The sequence below is a fragment of the Sminthopsis crassicaudata genome, chromosome 4, assembly GCF_048593235.1.
Source record: "Sminthopsis crassicaudata isolate SCR6 chromosome 4, ASM4859323v1, whole genome shotgun sequence".
NCBI classification, from domain to species: Eukaryota; Metazoa; Chordata; class Mammalia; order Dasyuromorphia; family Dasyuridae; genus Sminthopsis; species Sminthopsis crassicaudata.
The window spans coordinates 347,184,617-347,205,115 of record NC_133620.1 but is presented as its reverse complement, the minus strand read 5'-3'; the positions used below and the strand labels follow the sequence as shown (position 1 = coordinate 347,205,115).

The window sequence follows — 20,499 nt, the reverse complement described above, 5'->3', positions numbered from 1 at the left end:
TTTTGATTTTAGATATTTTTTTTATATTGAAAAAGTCCCTCTGTCTATACTTTGTATGTGTGTGTGTGTTAGCATAAATGCATGTTCTGTATCTATTGAAATAATCGTAATTAGGGATGTTTTTGTTTTTAATATGATTAATTATGTTTATTATTTTCTTAATGTTGAAATATTCTTGCATCCCTGATATGAGTTTAACTTGATAATGATACACATGTTTTTGGATGAATCTTTGTAGGCTTTTGAACAAGATTTTATTTAATAATTTTGAATTGATATTCATTAATGATATTAACCTATAGGGTTTTTTTAATGGCTTCCCTCCACCCCCCCCCCCCCCCCCCCCCCCCCCCCCGGTTTAGATGCTAGGAATATAGCTATCCCATTGCAGGAATCTAGTAGAATGCTTGCTTTACCAATTTTTGAGATAATTTGTGTAGTATTGGTGCAAATTATTCTTTTTTAAAGTTTGATAGAATTCTCCTGTGAATTTATCAAGACCAGAAAGTTTCTCCCCACACAAGTCCCAATCCCAAACCCTTTGATAGTTCCTTAAAAGCTAGTTCTAATTCTTTTTCTGAAATTGGATTATTTAAAAATCTTTGTATTATTTAAGATGAAATTGTTCATCTTCTCTTTGTTTGGATATTTCATATTTTGAAAGTGTTCCTTTATTTATTTGTGTCCTCTGTTTTGGCAGAAAATAATTGTGTATAAGTTCTGATTATTTTTTAAATTCTGATTTCATTGTGATTTCACATTGTTCGTTTGTTTTTTTTCTTCATTTGATTTTTCTGTCCTCTTCTTTTTAATCATATTAGCTAAATATTTATCAATTTTATTGTTCTTTTAAAAGAATTAATTTTGTTTTATTTATCATTAATATAATATTTTAGATTACCAATTTGTCTAGTTCTCTTCTAATTAAAAAATCTCTCCTGTGCTTATTTTAGATTTTTCTTTTTTTGTTTTCTTATTTTTAAAAATGCACATCCATTCCTTAATCCTTTCTTTTTCTATTTTTCTTAATGAATGGTTTTGGATATAATTTTTTCAGAGGATCACTTCAGCTACAGCTCAGAAATTTTGATATTTCTTTTTAATACCTAGCAAAAATATTTGAAATGCTATTTCACCATTACTATTTTCATATAATTACTGTTTCTATGATTTGTTTTTTGACTCATTCATTATTTAGCCTTTTTTTTTGGTTAAGCCTCCATTTAGATGAATCTTTTGCTTGTGCTTTCTGAATTACTATTTTTATTTGATATGTTCTATAAAGGATGTGCTTATGATTTCTGTCTTTTAACATTTCTTTGCAGCATGTGTATCCTAATATGTGGTTAATTTTTGTAAAAGTTCCATGTGATACATGGATTTTTTTTTAAAGAGTTCATAAGATACATCTTTAAGATCTAGTTCCTCTAGCAATTGGTTCAATTCTATATTTTTCTTTTTATTTGTTAGACTTATCTAAAACTGAGACATTAATATCTCTTGTCAATAGTGTATTACTTCTTGTAATTCAGTTAATTAATTTATTTTTTACTTTTATTATAGCTTTATATTTACAAGATATATGCATAGGTAATTTTTCAGCATTGACAATTGCAAAACCTTTTGAATTTTTAAAATTTATGCTAAGGTTTCTGGAGCATATAAGCTTAATACTAATAATGGTTTATTGTCTCTGCTTCCTTCCTATATTGTGAACTTTTTTTTCCCCCTAAGACTTTGATTACAACTCCTGCCTTTTTAGATTGGCCTGATGCATAGTCAATTTTGTATGGGCTTTTCATTTTTATTATTCTGGTATGTCTTTGCTTTTTAGTTGTATGTTTCTTATAAGTAATAAATTACAGAGGTTTTGTTTTCTTTTCTAATTTATAATCAGATATCATGGGGGCAAAAGACATCCAGAACAATGGAAGGGCATGAACCCAGAGAGATTCCATGAGAAGTGGGGGGGAAATGATCTTAGAGAAGGCAAAGGATGGTATTGAATTATATAATTAGAGATACAAGAAAATTCCTACTAAAGGACATCCACTTCTATCAACTGCAGAAATTCTAGTTCTAAAAGAGGGACCAACAGAAAAAGGAGGCAAAGGGACAAGCTCTTTAAAGTAATAAGGAAAAAAAAACTATTTAGAACTAAAACTAGATATCTAATAGCATGAGGAATATTAAGGCTAAAGAAGGTCTAAATAAGGATAATTAATCAAAGAATGTTGATGGAATAGATGAAAAGGGAAAGTATATAATGAAGAGAATAAGGGAAACATTTTTTTCTTAAAGAAAAATGTATATAAAAATTTACAAAACCAATGAAGAAAATAACTTGAAGGAGAGAAAGGGAAGGGGATTTTGCTTGACTACTTAACTGGGGGAAATAAAAGAGGGAATTAATTAAATAACTAGAACAAAGGAAGAAAAAAATTAAGCAAAACTCTAAAACTAAGGAAAGGTATTAAACAGGAAGCAGGGAGATGGGAAGTTGAAAGTGAAATGAAAATCTGTAAGAATACGATTGCCTTAAAGTGAATTAATCTAAAATAATAGAAGACACCAAATATTGTCTTTACAAAAAGGGGAGATGGTAGTAGAAACAAATAGAGGACAGTATAAATCTGTCAAAATTTCAAATGTGAATGGATTAAACAATCCAATAAAATAAAAAAGTGACATTCTTCAAGAAAAAAAAAATATCCTAAAGTCCCTTCTTATTCTTATGTGATCTTCTTAAGGACAGGAACAGTCTTGCTTTTTGTATCAGTATTTCCTGCTTTTAGCAGTATCTGTATATTGTTTAATATTTGCTTTTTATTAATTCACTGGACTCACAACATGATAATTGTGGAAGAATTGCACATGTTTGGCATGTATTGAATTGCTTGCTGTCTAGGGGAAAAGGTCAGAGGAAGGAAGGGAGAGGAAAGTTTAGAACATGGAGTTTTGTGGGGGTGGATGTTGAGAACTATGTATATATTTTGAAAATAAAATTTAAAAAAAAGATGGGAAGGGGCAGCTATGTGGTACAATGGATAGAGCACCAGCCTGAAGTCAGGAGAACCTGAGTTCAAATTTGGCCTCAGACATTAACATTTCCTAGTTGTGTGACCCTGGGCAAGTCACTTAATGCCAATTGTCTCTGGGGAAAAAAAAAGAAGAGAGAATGAAGGTGCTACAAACAATTTCTATTGAACATCACAAACAAAATATAAAGCTGACAATTTAATTTTGTCAGAATATAATTTAATATTTTTTAAAAAATTCATTGCACTCAAGAGATATAGTACTGGAGCGCCAAAATCAGGATTGCTTTGGACATAAATATTTGGGAATCATTTACATAGAGGTAACTGTTGAAACCCTGACTACTGAGAGAAATTGTAAAGAATTAAAGGGTATGTGACTAGGTTTTAGGGAAAGGTCATAGTTATTCAGTTATTCTATGGGATAAGGAAGAGAAGCAAAGAAAGTTAATGGATAAAATGTTTCATTGAATTTAGAGCTTTAAAGGACCTCATAGATTATCTAGCATAATTCCCTTTATTTTACTGTTGAGAAAATTAAAGATCAGAGGGAAACAAGTGATTTAGGATAGTGGGATTTAGAGTTGGAAGGGACCTTTAATATAATCTCCTAATTTTTAGCTAAGTAAACTGAAGTTTAGAAGTTAAATGACTTCTTAAAGCTGGAATTTTCACTCAGATTTGCTGGCTCTAAATCTAGTGCTCTGACCTCTGTATTATGAACCCTTCATCTTCCCAACCTTTCTGGAGGACAGAGGGTGCTGTACTACCCAAGTCTGTTTCACAACCTACTCCAAAAAGTTCCCCTGTTCTTTCCTCCCACTAAATTTTATATACTTAAGATTATGTCTTGAATTTTGCATATGTTTTGTAATAGTTCTTTAGTTTCTTTGCCTTCATTATATTGAGATCTTTCTCAAAATGAGGACCTCATACTTAAATCAACTGTTGCTGAGTGAAATGAGCAGAACCAGAAGATCACTATACACTTCAACAACAATACTGTATGAGGATGTATTCTGATGGAAGTGGAAATCTTCAACATAAAGAAGATCCAACTCCCTTCCAGTTGATCAATGATGGACAGAAATAACTATACCCAGAGAAGGAACACTGGGAAGCAAATGTAAATTGTTAGTACTACTGTCTATCTACCCAGGTTACTTATACCTTCGGAAGCTAATAATTAATGTGCGACAAGAAAATGGTATTTACACACATATATTGTATCTAGGTTATATTGTAACACATGTAAAATGTATGGGATTACCTGCCATGGGGGGAGGGAGTGGAGGGAGGGAGGGGATAATTTGGAAAAATGAATAAAAAAATTAAAAAAAAATGAGGACCTCATTCCCTTATATTTTAAGAGTTTCTTTCATCCCATCCTCTTATCTCACTCTTGCCCACTGCTCAGGGCTCAATAAATACTGGAATCTTTTTTTCTTAAGTCAATGCAAAACTACAAGATTCATTTCATCTCCAATTTTTATTGTTCTCTTTGGAACATATGAAGAAAAGTATAGACAGAATTTTCACATGGAAGTTTTTCTGCTAGTAGAATCAAGTGCCAGAGGTATGTTTACGCTGAATCACTCAAACCTGGAGGAAAATGAGAGAAATGTCATCAATGATTATTACATCAAGGTAAATGAACCCTATGTCCCCTTCCCTTGCTCATATCACACAACTCTTTCAACCTGTCCTTCCCATAATCAAGATCATCTTTTCCTCACTTCTCAGTTGAGTTCTTCCCTTATCTGCTCTCGATATTCTCTTCCAAATTTTTAGTATTGTCCAGCTAAAGAATTTGAATTTGTCTCAGTCAGTGCATCGCCATATTTGCATCCTCTCTCCTCTATCAGATGGAGTACAGGAATTATTTATCATTTCTCTAGAATAGTCCCATAGGTTCATGGATTTACAGTTGAAAGGAACCTAAGAAGACAAAGGCCAGTAACATTTGGCCTCCAGGAGATGCTCAGGCATGGATATAGAAAGGTAGGTGTATTTTTTGGATTCTATTAAGGCAGAGGGTAGGGCATTGCTGAAACAGGACAAATAAGTGGTTCTGAAATAACTCAATGCAAAATAAAATCTTCAAAGGGGATCGCTTGAAAGTATGGGTTAATGGAAGAAGTATTCAATCCAAGGAAAGAAGGTTCTTTCAAAGTGTTCTATATATGGGCAATAATCCTCTGCTGAGTTTGCCTCTGATGCAATTTGCGAGAAAAAGAGGAAGGGATCCCTGTATCAATGATTTAGAGCTGAACAAGACCTAAAAGGTGTAAATGCCTTATTTTACAGATGTGGAAACTGAGGCAAAGAGGGTTGAGATTTTGAATCCAGATCTTTCTGATTCCAAGTACAATGCTGTATCTACCACTCTATGCCATATCTAGTTAAGGGAGCATCATCAATTCTTACCTTAGGATAAAATCAACCATGCCAGTACCAATTCCTTCAATCTCTTGTTCTTAGAATCCTCAAATGGGGAGGAATCCTTAAACAGGTTGCTGCAAAGGAAATAACCCAAAGGTTAGGATCAATGTTCCTTCCTATCTTTTCTTCTTTCCTTCTTCCCTCTTCCCTTCCTCTTTCCATCCTTCCTTTACTTCCTTCATTAGGCATTTATTTACTGAATACCTACTATTTCTGTGAGAGACAAGAGGGAAGGCAAGGGACTGTTTTATTTTGACTTGGAATCTCCAGTGCTTAGCCAGATGCTGAATACTTATAGATTGATTGATTCATGAATGTCTGTCCTTAAGAAGTTTACAATGAGATAAAACAAGTACTACATGTGATATATTAATCAAATTATATTTGAGCCTCAATCTATCTGATCATAAACTTCTGTTAATCCTTCCATCTTTCTTATGCTTCACAACCCCTGCTTTTGTTTATTCTTCATCAGCATCATGACCTCTACTTTCACCCCTCAGGTTTTTTTAAATAAAGTTAATTTTAATTGAATTTTCAGATATTGAAAGCATCCTATCTTGGAATGGAAAATAATGTGAACACTACATTTAGCATGACTTTGGGCAGGAAGGACAGACACAGGTGAGCCCTTGGCTCCTCCTCTATTCCCCCAGACTAATTAAATTGTTCAATGCTCATGAAATGCTTTTGGCAGCACTTTGGCAGCCTTGAAGCACCTTAAGTTTCTTTTCTCACATCAAGCAACAATTCACCATTTTCTTTCAGTTCCTTTGACATACAACTAGGGATATATTGACCAGATGAAGTAAGCTTTTAGTCCTTGCCATACTTCTTTATCTTTTAACATATCAATGTCTTAAAATTAGCACTTCTCAGTTCTTTTCCAGATCCCCTACAATGACTACTTTATCCTTCCTTCCTTATATCCACCACTTGGTGAACCAACTCTATCCTCTTCTCCATTTTTGAAATCCTTGTACCTTCATCTTATTTCTGATCGTGTTCGGGTCTACTGAATATGTATGTTAGTTAATCATAACAGGGATCTCACTGCTGCAAGGCAAATATTCAGTGGCTCCCCAATTGTTTTACCATCCCTCTCTCTGAAGCAACTACTATTCATAATCTTCTGGTCTCTCTTCAGTCCTTTCATGGCACTCTCTCCCCATCTTCTCAGCTGAGACCTCATTCAATTTTTGATTGCTAGAATTGAAACCATCTACAAAGAACTCTCAATTCCCTCATTCAAATAAGAATGTGCTAAGTGCTACATATAGCAAAAGGAGGCAAAAATTGTCCCTGATCTCAAGGAACTGCTTCAATCCAGAGATTAGGGGATGCCAGGGTAGAAATTTAGTCATAATGATTCTTTCCACTTCCAACCATATCCAGGAATCTTTTATCTCTTATTCTTTCTTTTCTATAGGAGATTGACCTTACCTCCAGTTTTCCATGTTCTTTAGGTTCCAGTTGGCTTGGTTTGTTAATCCTGTATCATCAGCTTTTCTCTCAGTGATATTATGTCTCCAACTGGCAAGACAAAGATCAGAGAGTAGATGAAACTGAGTTTTGCAGTTTAGGAGGGAAATGATGATTTTAGGGCAGTGGCTTTCAATCCCTAGTACCTCTGTTTCCCATTCACAGACTTCCTTCACCCACCAAATTCCTAATTCAGTTTAAAATTATTATCACTATGTTAAATATTAAGGATATCCTCAATTACATTAAGACCAGTCTTAAAGAGTAATGAAGAGAAAAATTGTTGATTTATCTTCTTCTCAAAGTTTGCTGCCATTTCAAAATTTGAGAGTATTGAACCTCATATTGACTCAACATTCCTCTCCTTTGTGACATGTATCTGTAAACTTTCTTTAAAATTGGTAACAAAAACTCGGTATTGAAAAGTCAATCTGATATAACCCTGAAACTAGACTATTTTATTTAATCAGAGCTGTAATTAAAGGGAAGTAGATAGGGTGCTTTTAGAGGACCTTTACTGGATAAAACTCTTAAGCTTTAAGGGCTAGATCAGTCCAACACAGACTAGACCAGACATGACACAAGGGACTGAAAAGGGAAACAAGGTCAGGAACTGAAATGTGAGGCAGAGGTAACTCTAGGGGAAAATGATGAGTTTACTTGGAGAGAGGGACTGGGCAGGCAAGATGATGGAAAGAAAGGGAAAAGACTGAAGTTGGAGTGAAATAATTTAAAATGAAAAAAAAAGAAATCAATGTCAAAAAATTTTAAAAGGAAAAAAGAAATTAGCAAACAGTATAAAAAAAGAAAGGAAGAGAACTGGGGAACACTGTGAGAGAGGAACTGGGAGATGTTGGGGAAAAAAGAGGACATAGGGAAACTGAGATGAAGGGGCAAAGGACCATGGCAAAGAGAAGAGAAATAATTCACTTGTTCTTTTTCCCCTTCTGGGACAGCAGCCAGTTAACAAAGTCCTGTTGCATGATTTTATCCATAGTGATGCTATAATCACTAATGAAAGTCCCCTCAGCATAGCGCTGTCCTCGAGCCCAAGGGCCACCAACTTTGGGGTGAGACCTAGAAAGTGAGAAGAGAAAGGAAAAAAGATCACTTAACATAGGAGAGAGGTAAGGCAGGATAGAATATAGAACAGAGAAAGGAACAGGAAGAGAAGAAGAGGAAATAGATCAGAGGAAGGGAGAGAAAAAGAAGGGATAGAAGATAAGAAAGGAAAAAAGGACAGGGGAAAGTACAGAAGGAAGGAAAGGGAAGTCAGTAGTGATCAAGAGAAAAAATATTTACAACTCAGGAAGACCATTAAAATATGTTTTCATCATCCAGATATCCTATCACAATTATAGTGATATAGATAGAGTTTCATTCTCAACCCAGGGACTTCACGTAATATGTAGCTTTGATTACAGTGGGAGCTGAGCGATAGATAAAAGAAATGAGAAGTGGAGTTGTGTCACATAAGCTTCCTTATTCCCTTCATGCTGAATCACTTCTCTCATTCCTTCTTCTTTTAATTGGGAGCTAAATAACCTCAGAAAGAAGAATGTCCCTCAGCAAGGAACCAGAGAATATGTCCAATTTCAATGGAGGTATTCCAGTTTAATGAGTCAGAGGTTTTTTTAATTACACTTGCCACACTTCCATGACCTCTCTTGCCCTATTCGACTCTGAGGCACATAATAACACAGTCCACCTCAAAAGCCATATAGTTTATCTTCTTTCCTCTGGAAAGGCAACTCACCACCCTAACCTATCCAAGAAACAGAAAGTAGATGCTACCTAAAGTTCTCCAAGAAGGAATATTCCAGTTTTGGCAGTTTCTTTAAATGTGTGTTCTCAATCTCCCTACCTGCAGTTTAAACCACACTCCCTGTCTGGCTTTGTCCTCTGAGGAAACAAAATAGTTCAATTACTATCCTTCAGAGACCTTTGATAGGCCACTTTCTTGGGCTTGGGTTACTGAATCCTCATTCTCTACTAGTGGTCCTCAAACTTTTTAAATAGGGGGCCAGTTCACTGTCCCTCAGACTGTGGGAGGGCCAGATTATAGTAAAAACAACAACAGCTCACACTCTGTCTCCGCCCCTCAACCCATTTGCCATAGCCCACTGGCCGCATAAACGTCCTCAGCATTTGCATCTGGCCCGAGGGCCATAGTTTGAGAACCCCTGCTGAGCCTAAGCCAGTTGTCTCTGAGGAAGTCCAAGATGGAGTCATTCCTCCAGTCCTCTCTACTTTGTCAAGGAAGAGATACTTTACCTGAAGTGAGTGTCCTCCATAGCACTGCTCATCATTACGGAGAACAGAAGCAACAGCATCAGAGAGAAAGTCTTGACTTTCACCATCTTCTTGACCCTGTTTCCTAAAATGAGAGAGAATGGCTCTGAGTTAGAGAAGTAGAACTGAGAATGAGGCGAGTGTAGTAGCTATGTCCTTTTGGAGATGTTAAGATAGGAAAAGCAGCCTAGTTTGTGCTAAGCCTGCCATCTGGAGAATTTTCTGTCTGGATATATGATTTTATAGTTGTAGGAAGCTCTGGGGATAGATGAAGAAACATCAATGGATAAATTCTATTTTAGTTTTAGAGACTTGCCTGGATCACTGAGAGTTTAAGTGACTTTGAGGCCAGAATAAAAGAGACCCAGAGACCCAGGTATGCCATCTTTAATGCTGAGAGAGAAGGAGAGGGAAAGGTAGATTTAGGATTCTAGACATCCCCCAGTTACTAAGTTCTAGCTTCTTCTCTCTTATCCATGTCCTATCCTCAGGATTCAAAACCTGGCTTCTCTTTTGTTATACCATAGACAGGTCAATACAGTGGATAAAGCACAAGGATTGGAATCAGAAAGACATCTTTCTGAGTTCAAATCTAGCCTGACACTTTACTACCTGTGTAATCCTGGGCAAGTCACTTTATTCTTGTTTGCCTCAGTTTCTTCCTCTATAAAATGAACTGAAGTAAGAAATGACAAGACACTAGTATCTTTGTCAAACAAACGAACAAACAACCCCAAACCAAACCCAAATGAAATCACAAAGACATCACTGCAATGACTGAGCAACGAGAAGAAGAAAAGTAGTGTTCCTCTTACCTTGCAACCTTGCGCTTTCTCTGAATCGGCTTCAGGGGAATCTGTTGGTGACTACTGAACTTCAGTCCCTTTATATTTCCTAAATATAAAGGAACAGATTGGATTAAAAGCTTCTTATCACAAGAAGTCAAGTCCAATGTTTACACTATCTACAAGCCATATAACACTTAGTAAACCTTTTCCACCTGAGTAATACTAATTGGTCATTAACATTTGAGTTAATCTTGGACTAGACTGGTTTCAACCTTTTTCTGACTAAAATGGTTCATTTGAAAATGCTTTGTGAAAGCATAAAGTGACAGATTGTTAAGACCTTAAGTGTGGAGGTGAAGGAAGGGCCTCTTCCTATGCTAAGGAGAATAATGGGGAAAAAGAGAGAGCAGGTAGGGACGAAATTGTTCTTACTTTTGTTGAGAAGAAAAGGATCCCGCAACAACTTAGTCCCCAAACTGATTCTACTCCCTCAGGTCCCTGTTTTTTCCAAATGTATTCTTCACATAGCTACTAAAATAATCTTTCTAATGCACAGCTCTTGCTCAAAAACATTCATGGTTCTCTATTTTCCTGGCATTTAAATTCCCTAACAATCTGGTTTCAATTTTTTTTTTCCAACTTAAATTTCCACATGTATTGTCATTTATACACCCCGGGTTTTAACAAATCTGGACTATTAGTTGTTTCCCAACCTAGTCTCACCCTTTCCTGATCTCTCCATTTGTGACTGCATTTCCTGCAACACTCTTTCTCCTTCTTCCCTTTAAAATGCTTTTCTACTTTGAAATCCTTCCAGTTTTATTTTATGTCATTCCCCTTTACAATCTCTTCAAGCTGACTGTTCTCTGAACAGGACATTCTATCTCCCAGGCCATGCCTTTGTACAAGTGGTTCCCTATGTCTGGGACGCCCTCCTTCCTCACCTCTATATTCCAGAATTTCTAGTTTCCTAAGTTCGGGTGCTATTTCGGGTGCTATTTCCTTGGACAAGAGGCCTTTCCTGAAATTCTTTGACTTGTTAACACTCTTCCTTCTTGCAATTACATTGTACTTAATAACCAGACAGCTAGGTGGCGCTGGGAGGATAGGGTGCCTGGTCTTGAGTCAAGAAGACCTGAGTTCATGTCCCACCTCATGACATTTACTATGTGATTCTGGGCAAGTTACTTATTCTCTGCCTTAGTTTTCCCATCTGTAAATAGAGATCATAATAACACTTGCCTACTATTATTACTATTTATTACTATTTATCCATAGTGTATCCCTTAAAAAGATACAAGCCTCTTGAGATCAGGAATTATGTATTTTTTTGTATTTGTATTCCCAGTGCCTAGCAGAGTACCTTGCACATAGTAGATACTTCATAAATGCTGATTACATTAAAAGCACAACTTAGGTCCTCCTTGATGGAATCTTCTCTGATCTCCCTAGTTGCTAGCACTCTTCCTCTGGGAATTACTTTCTGTCTACCTTGAATATAGTTTGTATTTTGTTTGTTGTGGATATTGTTTCCCCTAACAGAATGTGAGCTCTTTAAAGTCAAGAGCTATATATCATTTGTGCTTTTGTATCTCAAGCACCTAGTAAGGTACTTAGTAGAGCTGTAGGTATTAAATAAATGCTTGATGAATGATTAAATGAATGCATTTATAGCTATCAGCTTCTATGAGATGTTAATATTCTCTTCTAGACCTGGATTGATCTTGATGAAGAAAAAGGTCATCTCATGACCAGAAACTGGAGTAAAGGGGTAAAGAATGTTGAGAGTTTTTAAAGTGTGAGATAGGGGAACAGGATACATTCTTATGATAAATGCCATCCACTTTCTAGGTGAAATAGGAAATGAGGCTTTTTATTATTATTATTATTTTGAGAGGGAGGATAATTATAACATTTTTTGATAGTACATATGCATAGGTAATTTTTTTTACAACATTATTCCTTGTACTCACTTCTGTTCCGAATTTTTCCCCTCCTTCCCTCCACCCCCTCCCCTAGATGACGGGCATTCCCATACATATTAAATATCTTATAGTATATCCTAGGTATAATATATATGTGCAGAACCGAATTTTTTTGTGGTTGTTGTTGCAAAGGAAGAATTGGATTCAGAAGGTAAAAATAATCTGGGAAGAAAAACAAAAAAAATTGCTCACAGTTTATACTCATTTCCCAGTGTTCCTTTTTTGGGTGTGGCTGATTTTGTCCATCATTGATCAATTGGAATTGGATTAGCTCTTCTCTATGTTGAAGATATCCACTTCCATCAGAATACATCCTCATACAGTATCATTGTTGAAGTGTATAATGATTTCCTAGTTCTGCTCGTTTCACTCAGCATCAGTTGATGTAAGTGAGAGGGAGGATAGAATTGAGGCTTTAGGAGAGACTAGAAGATTTGAAAAAGCCATTGTAGAAAGTGGAAGAAAAAAGTCATTCAGGTAAGAATGACAAAATTCTCTCAGGGACAGTAGTAATGAGGGTCTAGTTGGGATTAGATAGTATACATTTATGGAGAATTCAGTACCCAGAGTTTTATGATTTCTCCAGTGTCATTCAGCAAATTGTATGGAGGGGCAGAGAAAGCAGATGCTGAGAGTAACCATCAAATAAAGATTGACAAGCCTTGAGCCACAGAGAACAAGATGAAAGAGTTTCAAGGACATAGGACAATGTTGTTATTATTGTTCTTCACTTTCAAGAGGACCAGTAATTTCATTGGAAGAAGTTTTGATTAGCAGATTAATTAAATTTAAGTGATAGTTTCACAAAGTCATCAGCTTCATTCTCTCTTCCAAAGTCATCAAAGTCCAATGACAAGACAAAAGTGAAGATGATTGACTGTGGCCCAGGATATAATAGATGAGCTTGGCACCTTCAGTATCTGATCAAAGAAGACAAAGTATAGTTGAAGATATTGACTATAGAATCAAAACGACAAAGAGAGGAAAATGGAGCTGATTTAGGATTAAATAATTAAGAAAACATAGGAAAGAGTGACTAAAAATCATATATAAGATACCAAACAAGTTTAGAAGGGATGGTATTTACAGTCATATGAAAAAAATGCTCTAAATAACTATTGATTAGAAAAATGCAAATTAAAATAACTCTGAAGTACTACCTCACATCTGTCAGATTGGCTAAGATGATAGGAAAAAATAATGATAAATGTTGGAGGTGATGTAGGAAAATTGGGATACTAGTGCATTGTTGGTGGAGTTGTAAATACTGATCCAGCCATTCTGGAGAGGAATTTTAAACTGTGCTAAAAGGGCAAACTGTGATCCATCAGTATTACTACAAGGTCTGTATCCCAAAGAGATCATAAAAGAGGGGAAAGAATGCATATGTGCAAAAATGTTTGTGGCAATTCTTTTTGCATTGGCAAAGAACTGGAAATTGAATAAAAGCCCATCGGTTGGGGAATGGCTGAAAAAGTTATGGTAAAGGAATGTAAATGAATATTTCTTATAGAAATTTCATTTATAAATTTATAGAAAATATATAAAATTATATAAAAATTTATAGAAATTTCAGAAAAGCCTGGAAAGACCTACATGAACTGATGCTGAGTGAAATGGGCAGAGCCAAGAGAACATTGTACACAGTAATAGCAAGATTATGTGATGCTCAACTGTGATGGACTTGGCTCTTCTAAGCAATACAGTGACCCAAGACAATTCCAACAGACTTGGGATGGAAAATGCCATCTATATCCAGAGAGATAACTATGGAGACTGAATGTGGATCTAAGCATAGTATTTTCATCTTTGGTTTTTTTTTTTTATCTGTTTGCTTTTTCTTCCTCATGGTTTTTCTCCTTTTGTTTAATGAGCAAAGCAGAAGTGCAAAAGGTCAAAACAAATGACAGAATATGCAACTTTAGAAACATCTATACTCCAAATCTTCATATGCACAGCAAGTGCCTGACCTATGGTAGAACCTTCCAAACTTGTATTGATCTGATCAGCCATAGTAAGACACAACATATCTTGATTCTGAAATAGTGATTATTTTGATCCTCTTTGGAAATAAAGGACAACAATTAACCAACTAACCAGAAGGGATGAAACAAAGAGAAAGATGGAAGTTGTGATTAGAGAGAGAAATTTTAGAGGATGGAATCATAGAGATAGATCCTCTGGGTGATGGTGAAATTAAGGGTATAAATGTCAGGATATGTGGTTGAGATGGATTGAAACTATAAATCATGAGTTGGAAAAACTAGCTAAGAAACATATAGACAAAAGTTAACAACTTGAGAACCTTGGTGTGGAAGCCTATTTATCTAAGCTATCTCCCCATGAAACCTCTCAATCCAAAGACAGAAGAAATAGAGAGACAGTGGTGGAGATCTGAAGGAGTTATTGGAGAGGTAATTTCATGTTCCCAGAAGAGATAACTAAAAATTACAACAAATAGGAATAGCAGGTGACAGTAATGCTTATAGCATGGAATATTTCTGGACCAAGATTCCTAGATATCACTGAATCCCTGGACCCAAGCCTCCAAAAGAAAAAGAATTCTAAAATTTATTAGGATGTAGAGTTTCTGAAGAGTAGCAACAGACAGAACTACAATATAGAATCAAGAATCAAGTCTAAACCTTGCTCCCCACTACCAATGAATGAACTATACTCATCTGAGGCAGAGGGCTATCTCTCTCACAAACTCATTGCTTAAACTATAAACTATAGGAAAGTGCTGTAAGTACAGAGGTTCCTGAAAGAAATGAAGATGGGGAGGGTTAACCAGAAGTAATTAAACTATCTTTTCTTCTTCTTCTTCTTCTTCTTCTTCTTCTTCTTCTTCTTCTTCTTCTTCTTCTTCTTCTTCTTCTTCTTCTTCTTCTTCTTCTTCTTCTTCTTCTTCTTCTTCTTCTTCTTCTTCTTCTTCTTCTTCTTCTTCTTCTTCTTCTTCTTCTTCTTCTTCTTCTTCTTCTTCTTCTTCTTCTTCTTCTTCTTCTTCTTCTTCTTCTTCTTCTTCTTCTTCTTCTTCTTCTTCTTCTTCTTCTTCTTCTTCTTCTTCTTCTTCTCCTTTTCTCTCTCTCTCTCTCTCTCTCTCTCTCTCTCTCTCTCTTTCTCTCTCTCTCTTTAAACTATAAGTACTTCCAAGAAACTACTTAAATAACCTAGAAAAAATAACAACAGAATTCATATGGAACAACAAAAGGTCGAGAATCTCAAGGGAAGTAATGAAAAAAAAATTAAGTGAAGGTAGTCTAGCTGTACCTGATCTAGAACTATATTATAAAGCAACAGTCACCAAAACCATTTGGTATTGGCTAAGAAATAGACTAGTTGATCAGTGGCATAGGTTAGGTTCACAGGGCAAGATAGTGAATAAAAATAGCAATCTAGTGTTTGACAAACCCAAAGATCCCAAATTTTGGGATAAGAATTCATTATTTGACAAAAACTGCTGGGAAAACTGGAAATTAGTATGGCAGAAACTAGGCATGGACCCACATTTAATACCACATACTAAGATTAGATCAAAATGGGTCCAAGATTTAGGCATAAAGAACGAAATCATAAATAAATTGGAGGAACATGGGATGGTTTACCTCTCAGACTTGTGGAGGAGGAAGGAGTTTGTGTCCAAGGGAGAACTAGAGACCATTATTGATCACAAAATAGAACATTTTGATTACACCAAATTAAAAAGTTTCTGCACAAACAAAACTAATGCAAACAAGATTAGAAGGGAAGTAACAAATTGGGAAAACATTTTTACAGTTAAAGGTTCTGATAAAGGCCTCATCTCCAAAATATACAGAGAATTGACTTTATAAGAAATCAAGCCATTCTCCAATTGATAAATGGTCAAAGGATATGAACAGACAATTTTCAGATGATGAAATTAAAACTATTTCCGCTCATATGAAAGAGTGTTCCAAATCACTATTGATCAGAAAAATGCAAATTAAGACAACTCTGAGATATCATTACACACCTGTCAGATTGGCTAAAATGATAGGAACTAATAACGATGAATGTTGGAGGGGCTGTGGGAAAACTGGGACACTGATGCATTGTTGGTGGAGTTGTGAAAGAATCCAACCATTCTGGAGAGCAATCTGGAATTATGCCCCAAAAGTTATCAAAATGTGCATACCCTTTGACCCAGCCATACTACTACTGGGCTTATATCCCAAGGAAATACTAAAGAAGGGAAAGGGACATGTATGTGCCAAAATGTTTGTGGCAGCCCTTTTCATAGTAGCTAGAAACTGGAAGATGAATGGATGTCCATCAATTGGAGAATGGTTGGGTAAATTATGGTATATGAATGTTACGGAATATTATTGTTCTGTAAGAAATGACCAACAGGAGAAATACAGAGAGGCTTGGAGAGACTTACATCAACTAATGCTGAGTGAAACGAGCAGAACCAGAAGATCATTATACACTTCAACAATGATACTGTACGAGGATATATGCTGATGGAAGTGGATATCTTCAACATAGAGAAGAGCTAATCCAATTCCAATTGATTAATGATGGACAAAATCTGCTACATCCAGAAAAGGAACACTGGGAAATAAATGTAAACTGTTATTTTTACCTTCTGAATCCAATTCTTCCTGTGCAACAAGAAATTCGGTTCTACACACATATATTGTATCTAGAATATACTGTAATATATTTAACATGTATAAGACTGCCTGCCATCTGGGAGAGGGGGTTGGGGGAGGAAGGGAAAAAATCTGAATAGAAGTAAGTGCAAGGGATAATATTGTAAAAAATTACCCATGCATATGTACTGTCAAAAAAAAAGTTATAATTATAAAATAAAATAAAAATTAAATAAAAAAAATAAACTATAAGTACTTTCTCCTTTTCTTCAGAGGATTTTCAACCACAAGAGAACAAGTTTGGAATTACCTGAAGGAGGTAAGGTATATTAAATGGGGTAGAAGCATAGTTTTGATTGTTTGGGGTTTGGGGTAGGAGTCATTATGTTTTACATTTTCTGTATGATGAATAGACTATTTTATTTCCTGTACATATGTTTACCTTGAATGCTTGCAAGGGAGCTAACAGCCTTTGAAAAAAAATTTTTTTTCCTCTGAAGTACTAGTTTCAAACTATATTGGGATATTTCCAGGGAAGACTCTAGGTGTGTACATGATCCTAATGAAGCCATTTAAAAAGATATTTCAAGATTGTACTCAGTCTGTATAAACACAGAACTAGGGTCTTAGGTCACAAATTTTGGATGTAAACATGAATAAATAACACTGACTATTGGTCTGTGTTTGAAAACAGTGTCCTACCTTTATGGGGATTGCAAACATTTAAGAACTAAGGGGAACAAGTTGGACAAAGACTTGGGAAAGGGTGAGGAAGGAAGGAATGTCTTATGGGAGTAGAATGAGGAAGAGGCGACTACTTTAGCGGGGAGTAAAGTTTGAGCTTTATATACTCACTTTTATCACATGAACAGAAGGGAACATAAGGCATATGTACTTGAGAAACTGGGCCCAAAGAGAGCTGGATCTTTATATTTGTGATTATTCCCAAGAATTAGCCCTTCTCTTTGAGAGAAGTCGAATGAGAACTGTTTCCCCACCAGACTGAGTGCTTGCTGAGAGTAAGAACTGTATTTTTCCCTTTCTTCCAGATTCCTCCTGGATATTCTAAATGCCTAGTACAAAGCCCTCTTTGCAAGGGGGTTTATAGTTCAGTAGGTAAAGATTTGATGTTTATTGAAAGATTCACCAGCATCTTCTTCACCTTTCCTCCAGTAAATTGTGGGACAACTAGTTAAGTTCAGTGCACCATAGTGCTTCCTCTCTTAACTACCCATTAGGCAGCCATCGAGATAAACCTCTCCACCCCAGGAAAAGTGCCTGCATTAGTTTAAATGTATGTGTGGGATGGGAGGTAGCACATGGAATCCATTTTGCCTCTGCCTCCTAGAAACCTCAGTTTCCTAGAGTCCAGACAACCTTTCCCCACTTGGCAAGCTCTCTTAGCATGCTCCTGCAATCAGCCTCTGGAGATCAAATGCTGTTTTAGAGATAACCTAAACGGGGGGACTGTGGCCCTTTGGACTTAGAAGGGATTAAGAGTCAAGGGAGAGAGGTCCTGTATCCCAGACCTTTTGGCCCAGAAAATGAAGGATTTCATGAAATGTAGTCCTGTGTCCCAAGTCACCTAGACCCCCACTCCCTAAAGCCCTACCCTCAGCCTAAATGGCAAGGAGGGGAAAGATCTGAAGTGCCGTTTAGCATTGCTGGCTTTACACACCAGGCTGTCAGGGATGAGGACACTTTAAAAATAAACCCTGATCCTCACCTCCACCCCCACCACCTTAGGGTGGTAGCTAGTCCTGGCCTCTTCCTAGGTGACCTCCCAGCAGCCTCAGGATCCAGTTTCCCTTTGATCTCAAGCCCTCCCAGCCTTGCTTCCTCCAGACAAGGAAAGAATGTAGCCCAGGCTGGGGGGAGGGGCCAGGCAGAAGTGGGGGATGGGGTGGAGAGCTAACCCGGAGGGCTCTTGTTCACGTCTTGGCAGGCCTCTAGCTCTCCTAGAGCAGCAAGGGGAAGGTCCCACCTCTGTTCTGAATCCTGGATCCAGGGCACCTGGAATGGATTGTCTTTTCAGGCCCCTCGAGACTAATTCAGGCAGCAAAGTGGAGTTGACATGGGCAGAATCACTCCTATAAGCCTACCAGCAACTGGAGGAGTCCTAGAGTCTCTGTGAAAGTAGTAAACCGTATCCAATTTGCAGCTGAGTCAGCCTGTCTGTCAACACCTACGTGGAAGGTGGTCATATAGGCAAACCTCTTCCCTGGGTTCTTGGGAAGAGCAAGGGTAAAAAGGAGACAATCCGCCTAACCTGCTGGGAATCCCTGCTCTGAGGGAAAAGCCAGGATGTAAAGACAAGCTCCAAAATTAGAGTTCTGGACATTGAAACTGGGGGTGGGCGAGAGGAGGAGGGAAGGAGGGAAAGAGGGTTGTATTGGGTAAGTCATGGAAGGCTTCCTGGAAGAGGAACATGTGAAGCAAGATTTGGAAAGTGGGGGAGAGAAGACAAGAGTTGGTAAGAGGAGAAGGGGGAGGTCATTCAAGCTTGGAGGAATGACTTCTTTCAAAGTCCAGCATGGGCAAAGCATCTAGTGGGAAGCCAGGAATATCTTGAATACTGGGACTAGAAACTAGAGAATGGGAATACCCATGTCAGATGGCCCACACAGATACCTTACTCACTCTTGACATTGTCTATTTTCTGCTTTCTCTTCCCTCATTTGACCTTATTTTTCCCCTAGAAAAGCAAAAGCAAAGAGCTAGACTAAGTGGGATGAAGGGCAGACTCCTAGTTTGGGGCTCAGGATGTGAATCTGCCTTTAGGAAGGACCTCATCTAGTCCTCCTACACTTCCTATCCCTGTAAACTAAAGCCAAAACCAGAAATTATAATATCCCATATGAAGATATCTTAATAAGAAAAGATTTTTCAAGAGATGAGTTTCCTCAACCTCCCATTGTCATCTTATCTTTTTCCTTCTAGCTTCTTGGGAGTAACATTGTTCTTTTGGTCATCTAGGTTTCCAAATTTGAAGTCATCTTCAGTGCTTTCCTTTCCTTAATTCCTTATCCTTCTTCCCATATCCAAAGAGTTGCCAGCTTGTTGGTTCTACTTCCAAATCATCTCTAGCACCTACTCCCTTTCTCTTTTTTACACCTTAAATATTATAGTTTTCTATACTATTATAATGTTCTTGATAAATACTATTACAATTGACCTCAATAAATATCCTCTCTGTCCAATTTAAATAATTAACAAACCAGTCAATCAGCAAGTATTATTAAGTACCTTATGAATGCCTGGAATTGTATAGAAGCTCAGACTATAAAGACAAAAATGCAATAATTTCTGCCTTCAAGGAGCTTACATGCTAGCAGGGAATCTTTTCTATTCACAGCTCCCAAACTGTTACTCCTAAAGCACTGGTGTGACAAATCACTACTTTGTTCAAAAAGCTTTAGGCATTGCTGTTGTGTTATTGGTGACTCCATTTGGGATTTTCTTGGCAAAGATGCTGGAGTGGTTGGCCATTTCCTTCTCCAACTCACTTTGCAAATGAAGAAATTGAGGCAAACAGAGATAAGTGACTTGCCCAGGATCACACAATTAGTATGAGGCCAGATTTGAACTCAGGAAGAGGAGTTCTTCAATCCAGGTTTGGCACTTTATCCACCAAACCACCTAACTGTAGCTGCTATGGTACCTCCCTGTTACCTCTAGAATAAAGACAAAACAAAACAAAACCAAATTCCTTTGTTTGCTATCTAAAAGCCTTCACAATCTGACCCCAACCTAACATTTCAGGCTTGTTGTTCATTTCTTCAGTTCATACATTCTGTTGCAGTCCAACTGACCTTCTTACTGTCCCCTATCCACAGCATTCCATCTCCTATCTTTG

At 36.9% G+C, this 20,499-nt stretch overlaps 1 protein-coding gene across 2 annotated transcripts; it reads right to left on the bottom strand.

Annotated features, from left to right (window-relative positions):
* Positions 1-4,512: 4,512 nt before the first annotated feature.
* On the bottom strand, positions 4,513-20,499 carry GIP (gastric inhibitory polypeptide). 2 transcript variants are annotated; one of them, XM_074265472.1, is made up of 7 exons: positions 20,456-20,499; positions 10,070-10,148; positions 9,237-9,339; positions 7,893-8,039; positions 6,924-7,013; positions 5,466-5,554; positions 4,513-4,640 (listed from the first exon to the last, which is right to left on the bottom strand). In XM_074265472.1, the coding sequence occupies exons 3-6, from the start codon at positions 9,320-9,322 to the stop codon at positions 5,467-5,469; spliced, it is 411 nt and encodes a 136-aa protein (XP_074121573.1). In that variant the 5' UTR covers positions 9,323-9,339; positions 10,070-10,148; positions 20,456-20,499; the 3' UTR covers positions 4,513-4,640; position 5,466. The 2 variants fall into 2 exon arrangements, with proteins under 2 accessions (XP_074121573.1, XP_074121574.1); XM_074265473.1 differs by lacking the exon at positions 20,456-20,499 and adding an exon at positions 10,475-10,770.

Coding starts and splice junctions, on each gene's coding strand:
- GIP (XM_074265472.1), bottom strand. CDS start 9,322: ATGGTGAAAGTCAAGACTTTCTCTCTGATGCTGTTGCTTCTGTTCTCC. Junction 8,040..9,236: donor ATGGAGGACACTCACTTCAG/GTAAAGTATCTC, acceptor CTCACTTTCTAG/GTCTCACCCCAAAGTTGGTG. Junction 7,014..7,892: donor CAGAAGGGGAAAAAGAACAA/GTGAATTATTTC, acceptor TTGTCTTGCCAG/TTGGAGACATAATATCACTG.